We start from the raw sequence: 20107 nt of genomic DNA, 5'->3' as shown, positions 1-20107 counted from the left end.
GGAACCCTCTCGGGGCCAAACCTTCATTCGAGATGCATTAGCTTCTGTCCAGTCTGCCAATTTTTCTGAGAATGGATTGACATAAAGGTCACTCCCTTCTCCAAGTATTACTATCTCATTTGGCGTCAGACCATTGATCAGTGGCGGTCTTGGCCTGTCAAGGGTCATATGGTGCAGTACACCAAATCTGGCGGTGTGCAGACCTGCTGTACCTGATGCATCATATCCCTGTTGGACGTCATCCAGTCGCCCATAGTCACCTAGTACTGCAATTCTTTCCATCTCTCTTCTTCTCTGCCTTCTCCTCTCTTCTGCTTGTTCGAACATTTTTGGCAGATCCGAATTGTCTTGTTCTAGCTGTGGTCTCTCTAGCCTACGTGGTGTAACTACTGGAGGTGATGTCTGAGGCATAGGCGTAGGAGGTCGTGTCACCTGAGTGTTACAATTAATGACTGTAGACGGAGCTTGGGGCACACTTAAGTTGGCTGTGAGAGAAGCTGCTATGTTGATCTGTGGTGGTGCTACACTTTCATTTTCCTGATGTAAGTCTATCCATGGCCCTTGCTGTGGCATGATAGTTTGGACTCCACCACTGTGTGGCTCTACCTCCTTCGCACTACTAGCTACTTCAGTTGGTGCTTGCTGTTTCTTTGCACCCATCTGCTCAGTCATTCTATCCCCTATACTGGCTAGGTATAATGACAGTTGCTGGAGTGTTGCCGTATTTTCTGTAGAGTTTCCTGAGTCCTGTTTGTGTGACATGTTCCCTTCTTCTTTACCTGTTCTTTGGCATAGGTCACTTTCTGCCCTATTCCTGCTAATGTCTCCCTCAGTTACTACCTCAGAGGGATACTGTTCACTGTCTCTTCTTACTTCATTGAACTGTAGCAGGTGTTTTCCCTCTCTATTAGGACCTGTGTTAAGGGGCTGCCACTCATTATACTGACTCTGTGTGTTGAAATGCTGGTGGCTCGGGAATCGGAATGGGCCATAATGTCTAGTTCTTGTTCTTGGGGTATCGTGATCCTCAGTGAGGGAAGTGGGTACTGGGTGGTCAAGTCTGGGGAGTGTCATGTGGGAGCTGTGCTGTGAACCACCAGAGGCTTCATGGCTCTCTTTGTTTTCTTCCTGCTGGGGGCTGCAGAGTTGGACACGTCTCATTTTTATTATCAATAGTGTGTCAATTTGACCTGGCATTCCTGATGCTGCATCCTGCAGTACTGGACTTTCCGAACTTAGGGATAGCTGACCTGATGTACTCTCTGATGTACTATTTTGTGAATTATCTGAGATGTCTGGGGCTAAGGCATCGTCATGGCCTCTGGCTACCTGGACATCTGATAAGAGTTCTATGTCAGTCTTTATACCCTGTCCTAAATTAATGCCATCTGTGTCATAGGCTGATGGATGTACTGTGGGTGTTGACATTATCCTTCTGTGTTGTGTGTGGGCTGGCGTAAGTGTGCAACACCACCGGGAATTATTGTCAGCCTTACCTGCTGCAAGTATGTTATGTCAATTCCTAGGGCTGAAATTAGTGTCAAAATGACTGTACATGTCAGGGGTGAGACAGACTCAGGGGATGTTGCTGTATCCTCAGAAAGGGCAACAACACAGCCGTTCACTATGTGTACCGTAATCTGTAGTCTTGGATCTTGTGTGGGCTGTCTGCTCATCTCCTAGAGTCGAGTTATCTTTGAGGTAGGCTATCTGTGGCAGTGAATGTGGCGAAACTAATCTCCTTTTAACATACGGCTTTGTAAATATGCCCACATTTCTGGATAATGCGTCATAGAAGGGTGTCTTTGTAATAGTTCTGTGAGTCTTGGTGATGGCTGCTGCTGCAGCTGGTCATGCAACTCGTGGGCGTGATGCTCACAGCCTAGTGGAGTGAGGGTATCCTGTGAATCTCCCTGCCCCTCCGGGCAGCTGGTGCTTGGAGGAGGCGGTGTGAGTGAACACTGGTGAGCAGTATCAGGGCTTTCGTTACTTACTACACTACCTACTGACTGGAGTGTGAGTTGTGTGTCATCAGTGGGGGATGTATACGTTGGCACTGGGAGGCACAGTTTCACTAGATGCAATGTGGATGCCCTTATCTCAGTACCCTGTGTGAGTGGGATTCCCAACAAGTCCCACGCTTTAGATATTAAGGAAATTTCCTTTTCTGTTAAATTCTCTATGAGTTTGTGCGCTCACGTTCTGCACTGATACAATTTTATTGTTCAATATGTGTAGGACTACCTCAACTTGTTGTCCCCTATAGCTCATCTGTACTTTCTTTGTTATATGTACATATATATGTACCGGACATCTGGCTGACCTCCTGTCAGTTGCTTTCTGGGGTGGGGCTGTTTACCACAAGCTCATCACCCAATGCTTCTATAAGGACAGAATAAAATGCTTCTCTAACTTCTTCCTTTTCTGGACCGTTGTAAATACCTTCTGGGCAATTGTCTGGAAAGTGCAGGGCAGTAGGGTGGTTACCAAAACAAGCCTCAAGAACCTTGCTATGCAAAGGGTGACGAGGCCACAATGATGTCACAATAACTGGTATCTCTAATCCCGGTATTGTCATAAAAACCTGCACGTGTATGGCGTGTGTCGTTTTGTATGTCCTATAATCATGTATCCTATTCATTTGTGTGGAATGCAGTTAAAAAAGAAACATTTCTTATTTATTCTAAACGATCTGTAGTTTAAAAATAACGCAGAGCACTTCCCTGAGACTTCCCTCGTGAAGCCCGCAGTTGCTTGTAGAGGGAAGGGGAAATCCTGAATGCCAGGTGTGCACACAGGGGAGCAGCAGCAAGAAAAAAAGGAAAACAATATATATATATGTGACAACCGTGGGGCTCGAAATGCTGTATCTTATAGACTCTCTTCAGTTAGCCAGTGGCAGATCAACATACATGGGATACACAAAAATGCATTTACAATCTCCCTAGTTATTGAATCTCGCTAAAAAAAACAGTTTTCAAATGATGGTCACAAAATATTCACAGTTTATAATCACTCAAGGAAAGATGAACGATCACAATGCACCTATAAATCAATAGTATAGTCTCGCTATGGTCAGCCTCTGTGCCAGCCAGTGACTCCTAACAAAAAAGACCACGAAAACAGTAAGGATCACACAAGTTTGTTCTATGAACCTAAAAATACATTCACCATTAAACACTAGGCGCTAACATGCGGGTCTGTGCTTAAACAGGCATCTAATAAGAGGAAAGTAAAATGTAAACACTTCAACAATTATTTTACAAAAATCACGCTCTATGGCCACTAGAGTGTGCTAGAGTGTTCCTTATACATGTGAGGCGTACCAACAATAATTAATAAACCACGTTTAGCTTGGCGAAAATATAATGCCTACAATATGAATAAATAAACTTCTTAGTCCCACACAGAACTCTTCCCTTGACATACAGCAGGGGATCTCTGTCACTCCTATCAAACAGAGGATCACTTGCACGAATATACTGAAAAAGATGCTAGACGCAACCCTTTCCTTCCTTGACACCCTGTTGTAGATGTATCAAAGGCCCTCCCCCTGTGGAGAGGCTCCACCATAAGCTGCCACGTGCGGTCCTCCTTCCCTGAAACTTCAGAGGGTCACTTAAAAAGGCCTAAAAAGATGTATTAAAGGTCCTATCCCTCTAGAGAGGCACCGCGCTTAAGAGTAAATATAGAATAAGCCTTTTCAATTCGACTACTACAATCCTTCTTTGCAATCACAGAAGGCACAGCAAAAACATGAAGCTACTTTTAGCAACAAAAGCACATGTATCTCAGTAATTACCCAACTGTCAGGTTCAGTCTCCACATAGCACACAATCCCTTCCTCTGCGCGAAAACAAATAACAAGGTTAACAGACAGGAAGCCTGGACCATTGGTAGAAGTACCGCTGCATCACAACAAGGCACACCATTCGGCCGCACCCAAGAGAGAGATAGCGCAGCGGCGGGCAGACACAATATTATGTATGCTTACCCCTCAGAGCTGTGTTCCCCTCACAATGGTCCAGCAGGACGGGTGCGCAGAGTCGTTTAGCAGTTTAGTACTTCCTCCTTAGGAACCAGCTGCATCCTGTCAGTTTAACTCCTTATTATCACGTCGGGAGGTCACCACATGACGGAGGGGATGATTTATTAGGGGCAGGTGGGGCCAGGGGGACTCAGTGCAGCAGCTCTCAGGAGTTGCGCTGGGGAGACCGTGAGAGAGAACTAAGGGAAATAGGACAGCTTAATTTGCACCGGGGCAGTCCTGGACCTCTTGCTCTAAAACAGGAAAAAACATACATATGAGCTTTTGAACACTGAAGCTTGAGAGTTGTACAATTTATTTGAAGACACAGCTTCTAGAAATAATCAGTGATAGCATAGAAATCATATAGTACTTGGTCCTGTACCCAGCATTCTCTTGAATGTCACATGGACCAGTTTGAGATTACAAAGTACAGTTTACAGCAGCTATGAGAGGAGAGAGGCTTTTGCTTTAAGTACACTTTTGAGCTGAGGCAGATAGCATAGAAAAGGTTAAGCACATATTATTGGGCACACTCACCACTACATGTAAGATGTCCTGAAAGTGTAAGTTCAAAGACTTTAAATGCAGTGGGGATAAAACAAAGTCAGAGAAAACATAACATTTCAAATAGTGAAATATACCTTTGAATGCAAAGAGGAAAAAGCATTTCATTACAGCAGAATATACAATGGAGCAGAATCTAAGTACATGAAACCTAAGTACATGAAACAAGGGCTATCTCGAGTAACCCCTGGGAAAAACTCTTGTCCGCCACCCATGTGCCGACGGGGAGTAGTTCAACGATAATCGGGCGGACCACCCTTTTATACTTGTTCAGGGGTGAGGGGCCTATGGTCACGCTATATCACGTCACCTCGAACCACATATTCTTCTATCGCCTCTCACGCCCCTGCCTGGTGACTTTCCCATCATTAGTGTAGATGTGGCTACCTTCTCGTAATTGTGTGGCACGTACGCCAGCCTAGACTAAGTTCCTGCCATTCTGACTGGAAGTTTGTCATTAATCAGAAATGTGTTATTATTGCTTTGAAGGGTTCTATTCATGTGTCAATCAGGCAGTCTGCGATAATATTTCGCCACAGTTATCCTTAGTTTATCGGATATCTTGCTTGACGTAGCTGTGGTGGGAACTTCCCTCATTCTATTCATGGCTTAGGTGGGGGACGTGGGGTATGTTGCAAGATTTATAGAGGAACTTGACTTCTACAGTGTGTGCGAAATATACAATGAGGTGGGGCCTGGTAGGGGTGCGGGTCCTTGCAGACAAGAGCAGCTGGGTGAAGCTTGGGTCAGACCTGCTTTCTGCTTCTGCTTAAGCTAAGAGAAAATGGCAGCGCTCAGGGCAACGTAACTGAGGCCTGTAACCTCCAAACAGCAGGGCCTACACAGGGGTCATGTTGTCCAGGTGACAGGTGTGTCCTTGGATAGCTGTGCAGCTAAAAATTCTCCCTCCAACATTACTTCCTCTGACATTCTGCACCTGCTAAACAACGGGGATTACATGACATCTTTAGATATGCAATATGCCTATTTCCATATTCCCATACTTCTCAAGCATCTCAAATATCTCCACTTAACCGTAGCCAGTACCCATTACCTGTTCAGAGTCCTCTCATTCGGCCTCAAGGCAGCTCCTTGGATATTCACCAAATGTTTCACCCATGTAGCAGCCACACTCAGAAAACAAGGTAATCAGGTAATTCCCTACGTAGGCGACTGGCTGCAAAGGCCTCAACACTGCAGCAAGCTGCCAAAGCTACAAAGACTTGCCTCTCACTGTTTCACAAACTGGGTCTTGCAGTGAATTATCCAAAATCCTCGACTAGCCCAAGTCCAACAATAATGTTTTTGGGGATTCAACCTGGATACAATCAAAAACAAAGTTTATCTATCGCAAGACAGGCAGCGAAGGTTGACAAACTTAGCTCTAAAGATTTCCAAAGAAAGTCAGTTTCAGTGCAGCTGTACAAGTTGCTACTGGGCATGATCTCTTCCACAATAAACCTGGTCGCCCTGGCCTGACTGAAGATGAGGCCACTGCAAGAGGAGCTGCAAATGCAATGGATCCAATCAGAAGGCTCATTCGAAGTCTTGATCAGCATTACCCCAAGGATGCTAGAAATGTTTGCATGGTGGTCTCAAATACCTCATCTGTCACAAAGCCTCGCATCCATGACTTCAGTTCCAGTTCATGATGTGCTTGCAATAAAATCTGTTATTTAAAACAAAATCCACAGGAAGTGGTTATCACTTCAGAAATCAATGCACATCAATCACCTGGAACTGAAAGCAATATCTCTCACTTTACAAGCTTTTCTGCTACAAATAGCAGGAGCATCCATCCTGGTCCATTCAGAAAATATGATCAGCATGTATTACATCAACAAGCAAGGGGGTGCAGGGTCACTAACTCTATCTCAGGAACTGGGTAACAGTCCACAAAATATCTGTGAAGTCTGAACAGGTGTCAGAAGTGAACAACACCTTAGTGGATGCTCTCAGCAGAACCAGAGACAGTTGCCACAAGTGGGAACTGGATCAGGTGGAGCTGAACAAAATATTCTCATGGTGGGGCAAACCAGCATTAGATCTCTTTGGACTGAGAAAAACTCCTAATGCCAGTTCTGCCCCATGCAATACCCACTTCCAGGGTCGGTGGGGGAATGCCCTTTCAATGAGATGGTCCGGAATTTATGCGTACGATTTTCTCCCCTTTCATACCAAGGATTCTCAGCAAGATGAAAATGGAACACAGTCACCTCATGCTAACAGCTACTAAATGGCCTAGACAGCATTAGATTATGGATCTCATGCTGCTGCCAGAGTCCAATCCCATCCGCCTACCGAAGATTCAAACACTCTTGGCATGGAACAACAGCCAGATCCTAAACCCAGAACAAGCCTCTCTCCAATTGCATGCATGGCTCCTGAATTTAACGAGTTCTGAAAATTAGACATCCCTCAGGATTGTAGTGAGATTTTATCCAAGGCAATAGCAGAAGCTGCAAACAAGATGTATAACTTAAAATGGAAGTGATTCTGTTCATGGTGTCAATAATCTAGCCTGCATCCATTTGAAGCTTTACCTGAACAGTTTCTACCCCACTTACTGTTGCTAGCCAGATCAGGATTGGTACATGCGTCTGTGTTGGTTCACTTAGCCTCAATTTCAAAGTACAGATTCTCCACACATTCTCTCAAACAAATATTGTAGGAGTTGTTTAGAGCTTCCCACCCCAGTATGAGCTTTCCCCCCAAAATGGCATCTCATTGTGGTTCTCTCGCTGCTTATAAAGCATCCATTCAAGCCTATTCACAAGGCAGATCTGAAAATGTTCACTTGGCTGTCACTTCAGCTAGAAATGTCAGCTAAATTCAGGTCTTTACAACACAGGAACCGTTCTTGCATTTCACAGAGAATTATGTGCTTCTAAGAACAAACCCAAGGTTCATCCCCAAGGTTCCATCCTATCATACTTCATACATTTTTTCCCGAATCCAGCATCTTCTGATGAAAGGTCTCTCCACATATTAGACATTACACGTTGTCTTAAATTCTATCTCCATCGTACCAAACAACTCAGAAAAAAATGATCAGCTGTTGATCTCTTACAGACTTTCCCGTTAAGGTAAGGCAGTCACTAAAGCATTCCTCGCAAGATAGATTTCTGTCACCATACAGTTGTGTCATACCAAGGCTGGCAAGCCACTCTCAGCAAGGATGAAGACGCACTCAACATGGGCAGTGTCTACCTTTGCTCTGTTTGCAGGCATTCCGCTGGAGAAAATATGTCATGCTGCGATGTTTTCACGCAGCACTACTGCCTAGAATCAGTGCAGAAAAGTGATGCAGCCGTAGGGCAGGCGGTTTTACGTCATCATTTCAATAGGTGAGCCTCTGTAACTGTGTTATGTTATGTTATAAAAACTTTTATATCAGCGCTCTACTACTAACAAGTATCCTGGCGCTGCGAGTGAAGGTTATATAGAAGACAGAGAGACAGAAGGGTTATAAGGTAAGGTTGAACAGATGAGTTTTCAGCCCCTTCTTGAAGGCAGAGATTGTCGGGGTAACTCTCAGGTGTAATGGAAGCGCATTCCAGGCCCTAGCGGTCCTGACAGAGATAGACTGGCCTCCCAGTCTAGAATACTTAAATCTAGGCAGAGTCATTTGGCACAAGTTAGCTGAGAGTAGGGCGTGACTAGGAACATACATAACAAACCTTTTACGCAAATACAGAGGTCCTAATTGATGGATTGCTCGAAAAGCAAGAACCAAGGATTTGAACACAATCCGGTGAGCGACCGGAAGCCAATGGAGACTGCGTATATGGGACCGCACACTAGTTCTCCTGGGAAGCTTAAACAGGAGACGCACTGCTGCGTTTTGAATGACCTGAAGCCGTTGGATTAGATAGGCAGGTAAGCCACTAAACCGGGCATTGGCGTAATCAAGTCTGGCAAGTATGAGAGCATGCAATACAGTCTCTTTGGCCTCTCTCGGGAGTAAAGGAAAGAACCTTTTCAAGGCTTTGAGGGTAGCAAAGCAGATGCCCGTCAGTTTTTTTTATATGGTCCTCAAACTTAAGGTCCTGCCCAAACCATAGCCCCAAGTTCTTGGCCGGACCCCCCCTTTGATTTGGGGCAGGGCAGGTCAACTGGCCATAAGAGGTCTCTAAAGTTGTCAGGGAAGGAACCATAAAAGAGGACCTCAGACTTGTCTATGTTGCACTTGAGCTGAGCAAGTGCTAACCAGCGGAAGACCGATGATAAACAAGACCGCACCGTCGATGCATCTGAATTGTCCTTTGACCAAGTGAACAGCAGTTGGGTGTCATCAGCGTAGGCCATTATTTTGGCCCCCAACTGTTCCGCCAGATGGATTAGGGGGGTCATGTACACATTAAAGAGCAGGGGACTCAAGGTGGACCCTTGTGGGACTCCAGTAGTGAGCTTCTTTGGCAGGGAAGCGTGGGGAGGCATCCACGCCTGTTGCGTCCTATTGGCCAGGAATGATGTCAGCCAATCAAGAGCAAGCCCAGAGATGCCCACGGCCGCCAGTCTGGCGAGAAGTAAAGCATGGGGCACCGTATCGAAGGCGGCAGAGAAGTCCAGCAAAATCAGGACCGCTGTTGGTTTCTGTGGTGGTAATCCATTTCTGGCTATGTTGTTATATGGATAACAGCAATGAAAGAACCAAGTTCAAAGTTTCAAAATCTCACAAAAGAAGCCACGGTAGAAGCTGTGCCGCCATGGACCTGGAAAGTTTAAAAGAAACTGATGTTCTGATATATTATTTTATTTAATAGCTATGTAGAGTGCTTTATTACCAAAAGCTTCCTGATGCTTTAACTAACAGAAAAAAGAGGGCAAAGGTGCCCCAAAGAACGTCTTGAATCTGGATTGATGAGTTTCGTCTGCAGGAACTGTCTTGTGCGATTTCCTTGTTTTTTTTTTGAAAAACCTTTATTGCAGCATTCATAAAGTACAAGTATGGGCCTACAACCGCAGGAGCCGGCCGCTAAACAGAAGTAAAACCCAATTGATCATGATACAACACAGCTCCTCAGCCGACAACCCTGAGGTCCGGCAGCGATTCAGGATGGATCTTGTATTAAAACGCATTGATAAATCACAGGATATAATAAAGGTTTCATTTTATATTATTTAAATGAGCGGATCAGGTGCCATACAATCCAACAATAGGATACGGGGGACAGGCCAAGAAAACAGGATACACATATAGAAACAGCCATTCGTGGGAATCTGGCGTTAATGCGTAAGAATCAAAATAAACAACAAAACAATATACGTTTTCGTAAACACCAGTTCTCAGGGCCTGCCCACCCAAAAGTACGACTAACGTAGAAAGCATAGGCACTAAAGTCCAGATCACAATGAAATCAAAATAAAACACAAACCGTACTGATCCTAAAGGAATAAAGGGAAGGAAGAAAAAGGCCATAGAAAATAAAAAAGGCAAAATTAAAAAATAAACTCCAACCCCCCACCATGCACCCCTGCCGATGGCTATAGCCTAACCCCACTAGCAGCGTGCCTGTCGCCCCGTTAATCTAAACCCTAAAGGAAGGAAGAAGAAGAATGGAGGAGGGCATGGTCATACGATGTTCCCGGCCCCTTAGCCCCCCCGCCAAAAAACAGACACCCCCTGTCGCAAAAGACGGATGTATAGCTACTCTTTCAAAAGACAATAGGGGGCACCGTGATACCCCGCCCAGCCTCTTTAATCAAACAGATACAGTTCAAGCGTCTATAACAGTAGTTCCAAACCATCCCGATTCAATTGACTTAACCTTGACCCTGTCGAACCAGCACACGAACCCTCCCCAGCGAAACCCATGAGCACACAAACGAGTCATAGATGAGAGGGAAGTCATCGAAAGTCGATCCATTACCACCTGTAGCAAGTAGCTCCGAAAGAACTACAAGCGCAGAAAGTTCCCCTCTCTTAGCTGGACTGTCCCGATGTTTCTGGCCCCAGGATCGTAAAATTTCCAAAAAAGGGAAAGACAACCACAAAATGAGAGAAGAGTCCACAGCTCCGGTCTCCGGGGGGGGGAACGCCATTCGATACCTCCAAAGTCAATGGTGATAAAAGGTACGATGACACACTCACGGCCTCGGGGACACCATCTTCCAGAGCGCCATCCGTTGGTTCCGATATTCGCTTCGTTACTCGTTTCCTCACGGGGTCCTCGCACAAAGTCAAAATGGCCACGGCTTGAATGGCTGTAGATTGCTGGTTCAACCATTGGGCAGGGTCTGGTACCTCGAGCAGAATCCCAGTTAGGCATACATCCATTTTAGTGAATAACACATCCATTTGCGAGTGAAACGCCCAAAGTTCTGCCAATATTGACCTCAGCGTTAGCCCAGACGCCCTTCGATCCATGGTATCAAGTTCGGTACCAGTCACAATTAACTCCCCGGGTGAGTCTGGCATTTTCGGGGGGAACGGACAGGAGCACGAAAGGGACCCGTTGGTTTCCACAGCCGCGTTAACCCGGCGCAACACCGCAGGCCGGGGTCCCGACTCACCGAACCCCGGCAGGAATCTATACCGGGTCCGCGGGACGGGGATCCCCACCCACAGCCAGCAACAGCAGGTCACCTCTCTCTCAACGCTGGGAAAGGAAAACAATCGCCACCAAATTCGGGCGTAGACGAAGTCTCCACTACGGTTGACCGGGCCCTGCCAGGGTCTCTCAGCCGATGTTGTTGCACTGCAGCCTGGCCTTGCAGATACTCTTGGCCCCGGCTTCACCGCTGGAGCAGGCCACGATCTTCAACTCGGTGTAAGTTCGTGAAATCAGCCGATAAAAATTTGGGGATTTCACCAACGGAATGAGGAACACTTCATCCAAGCAGAGGCTGGGCGTACGATCAGGATATTGTGCAGGATCTTGTGGCGGAGTACGAAGGTCGGCGGAGCCGGGAACCTAAGCAGCCATCTTGTTTGCCGTCGTAGCTCCTCCCCCTGTGATTTCCTTGTTGAGTGCATTTTCAGCAACTCACGCTCCCAGTCCTCTCCATTTCTTTCGTGCCAGGGGTGTAGTAGTGACAGGAGCCATGCCGCAGTAATTCTCAGCGTGATTTGTACCGAGAGGGAGGGTGGAAGTTCTGGTGTTTAGACGCCACTCCTAGCTCTGGTGTGTTGAGCGAGCAATTTTGAACCTGCTCTGTTGCTGTGTCAGCATCCAGACTCCTCGCTGTACTGTTTGGGGAATGCTAACTTGTAGGTCTAGACCAATAAGGGATGGTGCAAAATAATATTTAGTTCATTACTTAGGGAACAGGTACATATTCAGTTGTTTCTGAAACAGCAGATAATTCTCAGCAGCGGCCCATGGGCTGGGGCCCGGTGAGGGTGGGGGGAGGATTTTGCCAAACGACAACAAGGGAAAAATAATTATTTATTTAATTTCCCCTCATGGTAGTCTGTCGAATACCCCCGTGTTCTCTTACAGTCATAGATGATGGGTGAGAGTTTCCTGTGTTGAAAAGGCATGGCCATCACTGCAGATTCGTAAGAATGCCTTCAGCAATATAACTAGAACTTCAGTATGCACCAATTAAATCTACAAGAAAGTTGAAATGTTATGCCAGTAGAACAAAGGCACTCATGAACTATGTGCAAAACCTGAATTTGAATATATTAGTGACCAGAAACCAGTGTAGCTGTGCCAAAATTGTAGCAATATGTTGGTGACAACACAAGCTACTATTGCATTCTTTGCCAGTGTCAAACTGGAACCAGCATTTTGAAGCTACTATAAGCTTTTGATCAAATACTGAGAGAGGCCCAGGCACAGACCATTACAATCATCCAAATACCACAGAGGATAAAAGAATACAGTGGTGACTACCAGCAGAAACAATAAAACCTTAGTCAGGGGCCCGTGCTGATGGAAGCAGTATACGCAAACTAGTTTAATTTGGTCATCCAACTCAATTTAAAGTTTCTGTACCCCTCTAACAAGAACCTATGTGATCTGAGCAGTATTCAGGGATGTGAAGATGGTGGCTCCTTCAGCAGGTCATATTGTACTATCAAATTGAGAAATTGCTGAAAGACATGGATATGGTCTAGAGGATGCTAAGGAGGTTCTGTCATGAATAGGGGTGGGCGGAATTTGCGTAATCGCGTTACGCAAATCTCCGCGAACACGCAGAAATTCCGCAAACACGCAGAAATTCCGCGAACATGCGGAATTGCTTGTTCGAGATGCTTTTTTGCTTTTCGCAAATGCTGTTTGCGTGCTCGGGGGAAATATCTCACGAACACGCATTTTGAGAACGCGAACAAGCAAAAAATTTTGCGAAGTCACGGAACGCAGAATTTTGGACAATTTTGCGTTCTCCGCAGAAAGCAAAATTACCTAAATTCCGCGAGTGGAACGGAATTTACCACCCAGGCCTAGTCATGAATTCGACACAGTGTCTGTATGTCATAATTAGATGTAAAAAGTGGTGTCCAAAATCTGTGTTTAGTTTAGTGATTCGATAGAGTATTCCTGAATTATCTCTAGGCGCAAAAGTGGCGCATTGCTAGGGTGTGTCTGATGAAACAGATGCAACTCCAACGATTTGTCCTTTCACATGGGGCCAGCCCCACATGAAAGGACCTGCGTCAGTCTTATGCCTGCTATGAGGCAGGTATAATATTTTGACGCAGTGGCTTCCTAGAAGTGTTGCAGAGAATCTCATAGATTTTACTGCAACACTTCGACGAGCCTTTTCTGCGATGGAACGCCTACCCTGCATACATTATACCTGATGCAGGTATAATGTAGAGCATGGCTTTAAAAAGTGACACATCTGCTTAGATGCATCACTTTGTAATTATGGGGCAATGTGGCGGATTTTTAATCTGCCGCAGCATCACTAAAACTGACGCAACGGCGGCGCCAAGGGCTCATAAATAAATCCCTCAATTTGTTTCCAATATCTTAGTCCTCAAATGAACAGTGAAATCCAGTGCTAATTCAGTCCAAGAGTTGTTATCAGGCAAGATTTGATCATTCCTAAATTGGAATTATGAGAACACATTATGTTTGAAAAGACGCTACAAGCACAGGAAGAACCACGCAATAGTAGTTTTTGTTGGCTATGACATCTCGATTAGTCTCATGGAAAAAGATCTTAAGCAGTAAACTGTCCAGATTAATGGGATTGAGGCCAAGACCTTGATACTTTGAGTAAAACAAAAGAAGAGCGCTGTGGTATGACCAACTGATGAATGGGGACAGAAACTGCCCATCTAAGGTCTAACGCAGTCAAAATCTAGGGGTGTGCAAAGTTTTAATTATGCAAGCGAGGCTCACTCACATCATGATTATTTTCCTATCTGAAATTCACAGTTTTCTGCTTTTTTACTTTGCCTATGCCCTAGTGCAGTTTTTGCCTAGCAAACTGCCAATATTTCTTTACGGATGCTACTTATTGCAGAAAAGACACATGCTGTTTTCTCAAGTTAATTTTAAAACCACTTTCCTTGCGAGTTTGAAACTGGATGGATGTCTTTGTCAAAACAGCTGAAAAAGGTTGTGAGTCTACATTTTTAATGCGAAAACCCAATTTCAAGAAAGTTTCACAGGATTTGGGTTACAATCAAAGTATTCAGGACAATTACAGGAAGTTCACAGAAAAACTTAGCAATTTTGCGTGCTGTATTAATGATCCCACCAAAGCTTTGTTTGCAGGCAAGAAGCTAGTCTCGCTCAGCTGTTAACATTGCCTAAGAAAGTACCCGAGTTGAGATGAACAGAATCATCACAGCTACTTGCAGGGCAGAACATCACCCTAACATGTCCTGAAGCAGCAATAACCAAAAAGATATCGAGTATCTCCGCAAATTAAGATACATTTATGAGGCTGTGCGTCACTTTTACGCCGCGGGTGCGTCACTTTTTGTGACGCACCAGTGGCGTAAAAGATGCGCCTTGTTGCGCCATATTTACAAAGTGACGCATCTAGGTAGATGCGTCACTTTGTAAACTCCTGCGCCACATTATACCTGCGGCAGGTATAATGTATGCAAGGGGGGCATATTGGCGCAAGGAAGGGTCGTAGAAGTCACTTTTAGGACGCTGTTGCGTCAAAATCTTGCGCCTGCCTCACAGCAGGCGTAAGACTGATGCAGGCCCTTTCACATGGGGCTTGCCCCATGTGAAAGGACGCATTGCTGGAGTTCGGCCACTTTTGTGACACACTCCAGCAATGCGTCACTTTTGCGCTTACAGATACGTCAGAAATACTGACTTATCTGTAACTTCTTGCGACATGATACATCATACATTAAATATGACGCATCAGGAGCCATCTTGCTCCTAGTGCGGGTAGAATCAGTGCCATATTTTAACTGAAAAAGACAGTAATTTTTTTTAAAATGGGAAACATTTAAAGTGAAGAAAAATGTTTTTAGGAAACATTGTTTCACTGTTTTTCTGTACTTTAAATTAAGCCGATTAAGTTCAAATATTTTATGAAGCATGTTTTTTCACTTTAAATTCCTCAGGTTTGAACAATTGACTGTGTTTTCCTGTTATAAATATTGCACCATGTTTACAGACCACCTGGCATAATATGCCTGCTGTTTCTAAAGGCACTTTGACATGGAAGAAAATTAAAATGAGGAGTTTAATACAATGCATATCAACATAAAGTTAACTTTTCAGTAAAATTTTCTCCAATTTCAAAGGGTCACATCTACACACAGCTCGCATCTTGCTCCCAGGGGATGTTGGACACGCTGCCATATTTATAACTGAAAAATACAACAATTATTTTAAAAATAGGAACAATTTAAAGTGCAGAAAAATGTTCCATCAAGTGAAGAAAGATGTTCCTTATTAGGAACATTACTGGAGAACCACTCCTCACCCCCTACGTGCCGCCACGTAACCTGAGATCCTCAAACCAAAATCTCCTATGCGTTCCACGCATAAAACTCTGCCGCATGGGCGGCCGCTCTTTTAGGTTCCTTGGAGCTAAACTTTGGAACAGTCTGCCACAATACATCCGCTCCATAGAAAGCCTACCGGCGTTCCGGAAAGCAATTAAAACGTACCTATTCCCTCTCCCCTAATTTACTCCCACCTTTCCCGCTCAGGCCAGGTTTCTGTGGTTCCTAGCGCCGGGACGCCTCATTGCTGGGGCAGCTGTTTGCGCTCTACCAAAACAATAGAATAGAATAGAATAGAATAGAACGTTTTTTCAATTTCTCCAATGTAAATTTTTTTTGTGTTGTACATGTAACGGTGCCACATATGATTAAAGGTATGTCCTATGCCACAGGTACATATGCCACAGGCTCTCAGTCACCCATACACATGTATCCCATTCATTCACATAGATGTTCCTACATCCCCACAGACCATGCACTAATTGACGCACACAACAGTCCTAATACTACCCCTAGCCACAATATTTTGTTCAATCCATAGTATCAGGCTCCACGGACATTAGGTTTAAAGTCATTGAAGCTGAGCAAAGGCGTGTCTGGTAACAATGTGTGAGTTACATAGCCAGAAGAAGCTAACGACGATTTCCACTGATCAGAGGGCGCTCCATTACAGAAAAAAGGTGGGAGACCCTGCTCTAGTGGAAGTTGAAACCCTCTATGGTGCCGACTTCCCTTCTCTTTTGCTCTGAGGGAAATTCCTCCTGCGTGGGATAACTTGGACATAGATGTAGAGTAGGCAAATGCTCAAATCATGACGAATTACCCCCCACTGCCCCAATCGTATCTCATAGGTCAATGCACTAGTCTTTAGGCCTAACAAGTTTGTATTGGCAAAGGTTCACGTTCTACCAGAAATGTACTCCTGGCTTGTATTAGGAACAGCTTCTCAGTTAGTCAGGACACAGTCCCACATCACTCGCTCAAACAGCATGTTGAATCAGCACTGTGTGCCAGGCAGTCGGTGACTCCGCACTGTGAGGCTTCCAATTCAGTGATGTGAGACCACAGCCTCATTGGACCACTAGGATTGAAAAGAGCATTTGGCCGGTTCATCTAGAGTCGCAGCCTAAAAGCCAATGTACGCCGTTATTCAGCAGTTTCAGACTCATAGATGGGCACTCATCTTTCACGGTTGCAGACTCCAGGCTGATATAGGCTGGCACTCGTTTTAGGCAGCTGTGGTCTCCAGGCGGATGCAGCTGCCTTTGGGGTTAGCAACAGATTTTCTCCGCAGAACAGAGATAGTTTGTTGCACAACTTGTTTTGGAGCTGAGCAGAAACTGCATTGGGAGACCAAGGGACCCATTACAGTTTGAGTACATTTCTACATAGGCTTCTGAGCACACTCTAGAATAGTATGACACAAGGGTAAAAAAGACGTCAGGATATCAGTTTCACATAGAGTAGGGCACCCAGGGAAGAGGTACATGCCTGTTCACTGTGCACAGACACTGCTGCTACAACAGCCTTTATGCCGATGTACGAAATTTGAAGACAAGAGGTGCAGCAAAGCTAGACACAAAATACTGAGGATGGACAACCATGGATAGAGGATGAGAGAGTTCTTTCAGAAGCTAAGAGGGAATAGTTGTGCAAAACTGCTCAAGCAATATTAGATGTGATATTTTAAATCAGAATAGCTGAAAGTATATACAAAAACTAGAAACACTGTAAACATAACCCCACAAAGAAGCAGGTGCACTAACACAATATTCTAGTTTATGTGTACCAGGCATTGAGTTGAGATAAACGGATTTAGATGATCAAGGTTCTGGATTAACTCAGAGGTGAAAACAAAGACAAAAGAACAACAGTGGAAGCAAAAAATAAATCTCCATTTAAAATCCAGTATATTTTTTTAACTGAGTTTTATGTAGCGCAAACTTGACCTGGTTTTGGGTATCAGAGCGCTTTATATAGCACCAGTTGCGTTACATGAGGACACATTCATGTTTTAAATTTTTTTTGTTAGGCCCGGGGAGACTAAGTGATATGCCCAGAATCACAAGATGTTCAGCGTCATTGCCAAGACTCGCATCCGGTTCCCCAGATTTGAGGTCGACCGCTCTAGCCGTTAGGCCAACTCCTTAATTGTGAGCAGACAACTGAATAAGGTTTACGTTGTGATGGGTCCAAAAAGTAATCTTCTAAATGTCATCAGATACCCTATAAGAGCTCTCACTTGACCATAGAAACTTCCTCACAAAATGAGGAACACTTTCACATTTTATCAGGTTTGAATACTTTTCCTCATTTGTCATCAGAAAAATTTCAGACAACACATTTTACCTCTGACACTTAAGTAGACCCCTCAACCATCCTTAGACAGAAGACATTAGAATCCGTAGGAGTACTCTCATGAACACCCAAGAAAATGTCTTAGTTTCCTCAGACTTCCAAGGAAAAACAACTCTAACTTGTTCATAGGTATCCAAGAGGGAGGCATCACTTGCCTTTAGGTACCCAAGTGATGAATCCAGCGTCCTGAAACACATATGGGATCCCTCCCATCATACATCTGAGAGGAGTCCTTGCGTGTCTATTAACAGCCAATGAGAAGTCACCCTTGTCAATGTACACAACACAGATTAACCCCCAGTTTGTTCTCAGTCAGAGAGTGTCCCCATGTGTCATGAGAACCAAAGCATACCCTTACTTTCTCTCAGATACCGTTGGAAAGATCTTACCTTCCTCAGACATCCAGGAGTTCTTACATGTCCATAGATACCTGAGAAGATCAGTCGTTTTTCTAAGACATGGAGATAACATCTTCCCACACTCCCTTGCATTCCTGTATTACAGACAGAATTTGCGTTATCCACTCCTAGTCTTTGACAATTGAAATGGACGTTTTGTGAAAGAAAGAGGGAAAGACTCTACCCACCTGAAATGCACAGAGCAATTCAATTCAATTCAGTTCAATTTTTATTTATTTATTTAGACCTCAACAGAAAGCAATAATTTGAAATAAATACATACACCGTATCATTGATATAAACATTTTCAATTATAATACATGAAGAGCATAAGGGTGTTGCAGAGAGGCAACAAAGAACAAAAAACATATGTACACAATGTTTTTACTAGTTTCAACATCAGGACTCACTTGATTAAAAATGTTTTTTTTGGTATTGTGTCATCACTACAAAATCCTCTTTTCAATAATATCATTGTAGATATTTCATTACATCTCAAATTATGCTTTCCTCCCTGTTAAACCTCTTTACAGATTTTTTCGTTTTCTATGACTTGCTCCCCTATATGAGTCTTTTTCTTTATTCAATTGCACTTTCCCCAAAACCTTTAACATCCATTTTCTAATCTGTCTCTTGCTTCCTTAACTGTTTTGCGTTCCTTTCTCTTCACCACAGGAAATAGTCAACTTTAACTGCAGGAAGCTGGTGGCATCCATGCCTCTTTTTGCTAATGCGGACCCCAACTTCGTTACCTCCATGCTGACTAAGCTGAGGTTCGAAGTTTTCCAGCCAGGGGATTACATCATCCGTGAAGGGACGATTGGACGAAAGATGTACTTCATCCAGCACGGCGTTGTCAGCGTCCTCACCAAAGGCAACAAGGAGACCAAATTGGCAGACGGCTCTTACTTTGGAGGTGAGCCACCTTTGGGTGTTTCATAGCTGTGGGCAGTAAAATCAAACATCAAGGTACAAAAACCAAATACTACATGATTAGTGCATTTACAAACTGGACGTCTTTGTCATAATAAGTGGATCATGCACTATGCACCCAGGTCGTGATGTAGCATTGTTACCCCTACACCTTAGTATATGGGCTATGTCAAACTGCGACTTCCCATTGGCCTTGGAAATCCACTCTAATGCCCCAAATATAGCTTAGGCTCAGGTGTGAGACCCTTACCTATGACTTCCTGTAGGCCATGTATGTCTAGTCTGTCTCTGATACCCGTACATGTGCTAGGGTCATGTGTGTTGTAATAGAAAAAGCTTAGCGGGTACCATGCATTGTTGTCCTCTAATGACACCTAGGTGTTATGACATTTACAAACTACTGTGCCTTTGTCCTCTAGGGGCCTGATTTACAGTTGTGAGGATGGGATTTTCCGTCACAAGCATGACAGGAAATCTCATCCACCGTTTTACAAGCGCATTATATCCTGTGGTCATGTTTGCCATGGAGTATCCCATCCAGCCAACTCTAGATCAGGCCCTTTGTCTATAATGAACTCACGATAATTATTCAATAGCCTTAAATAACAATAAATGATTACCCATTAGTACAGAATACATACCATTACTATACCTGCCAGTACTTCTGCTATCAATACTTAAAAACATTTAACTCATTAGCCTACCTTTAACATTAAAATGATCATCACCTTGACACTTATGTCTTTACCTCTACCTCATCATTAATGTCGAACACTACCCACAGCCCACCGCTTACCCATAACAATAAAGCAGTTTAGTTAAATTATGTACCTCTACCCTTTAAGTATCATGAACATCAAATTATTTATATTTCATTATATTTAATTCATTATAATTTACTTCAACTTAATTTTCTTTCCCCTGACCTTTACCCTGAAGCTA

At 44.2% G+C, this 20107-nt stretch overlaps 1 protein-coding gene across 1 annotated transcript in view; it reads left to right on the top strand.

Moving 5' to 3' along the window:
• HCN4 (hyperpolarization activated cyclic nucleotide gated potassium channel 4) overlaps window positions 1–20107 on the top strand; it is an 867966-nt gene that overhangs the window by 826369 nt on the left and 21490 nt on the right. The window contains exon 6 of the mRNA XM_086959260.1: window positions 18908–19148. Coding sequence (XP_086815386.1) covers window positions 18908–19148 — 241 coding nt within the window. The remainder of the gene's footprint in view (window positions 1–18907; window positions 19149–20107) is intronic.

The sequence above is a fragment of the Lissotriton vulgaris genome, chromosome 2_2, assembly GCF_964263255.1.
Source record: "Lissotriton vulgaris chromosome 2_2, aLisVul1.2, whole genome shotgun sequence".
Taxonomy (NCBI): domain Eukaryota; kingdom Metazoa; phylum Chordata; class Amphibia; order Caudata; family Salamandridae; genus Lissotriton; species Lissotriton vulgaris.
The sequence above is the reverse complement of the archived record's forward strand: the minus strand, read 5'-3'. Positions and strand labels throughout refer to the sequence as shown.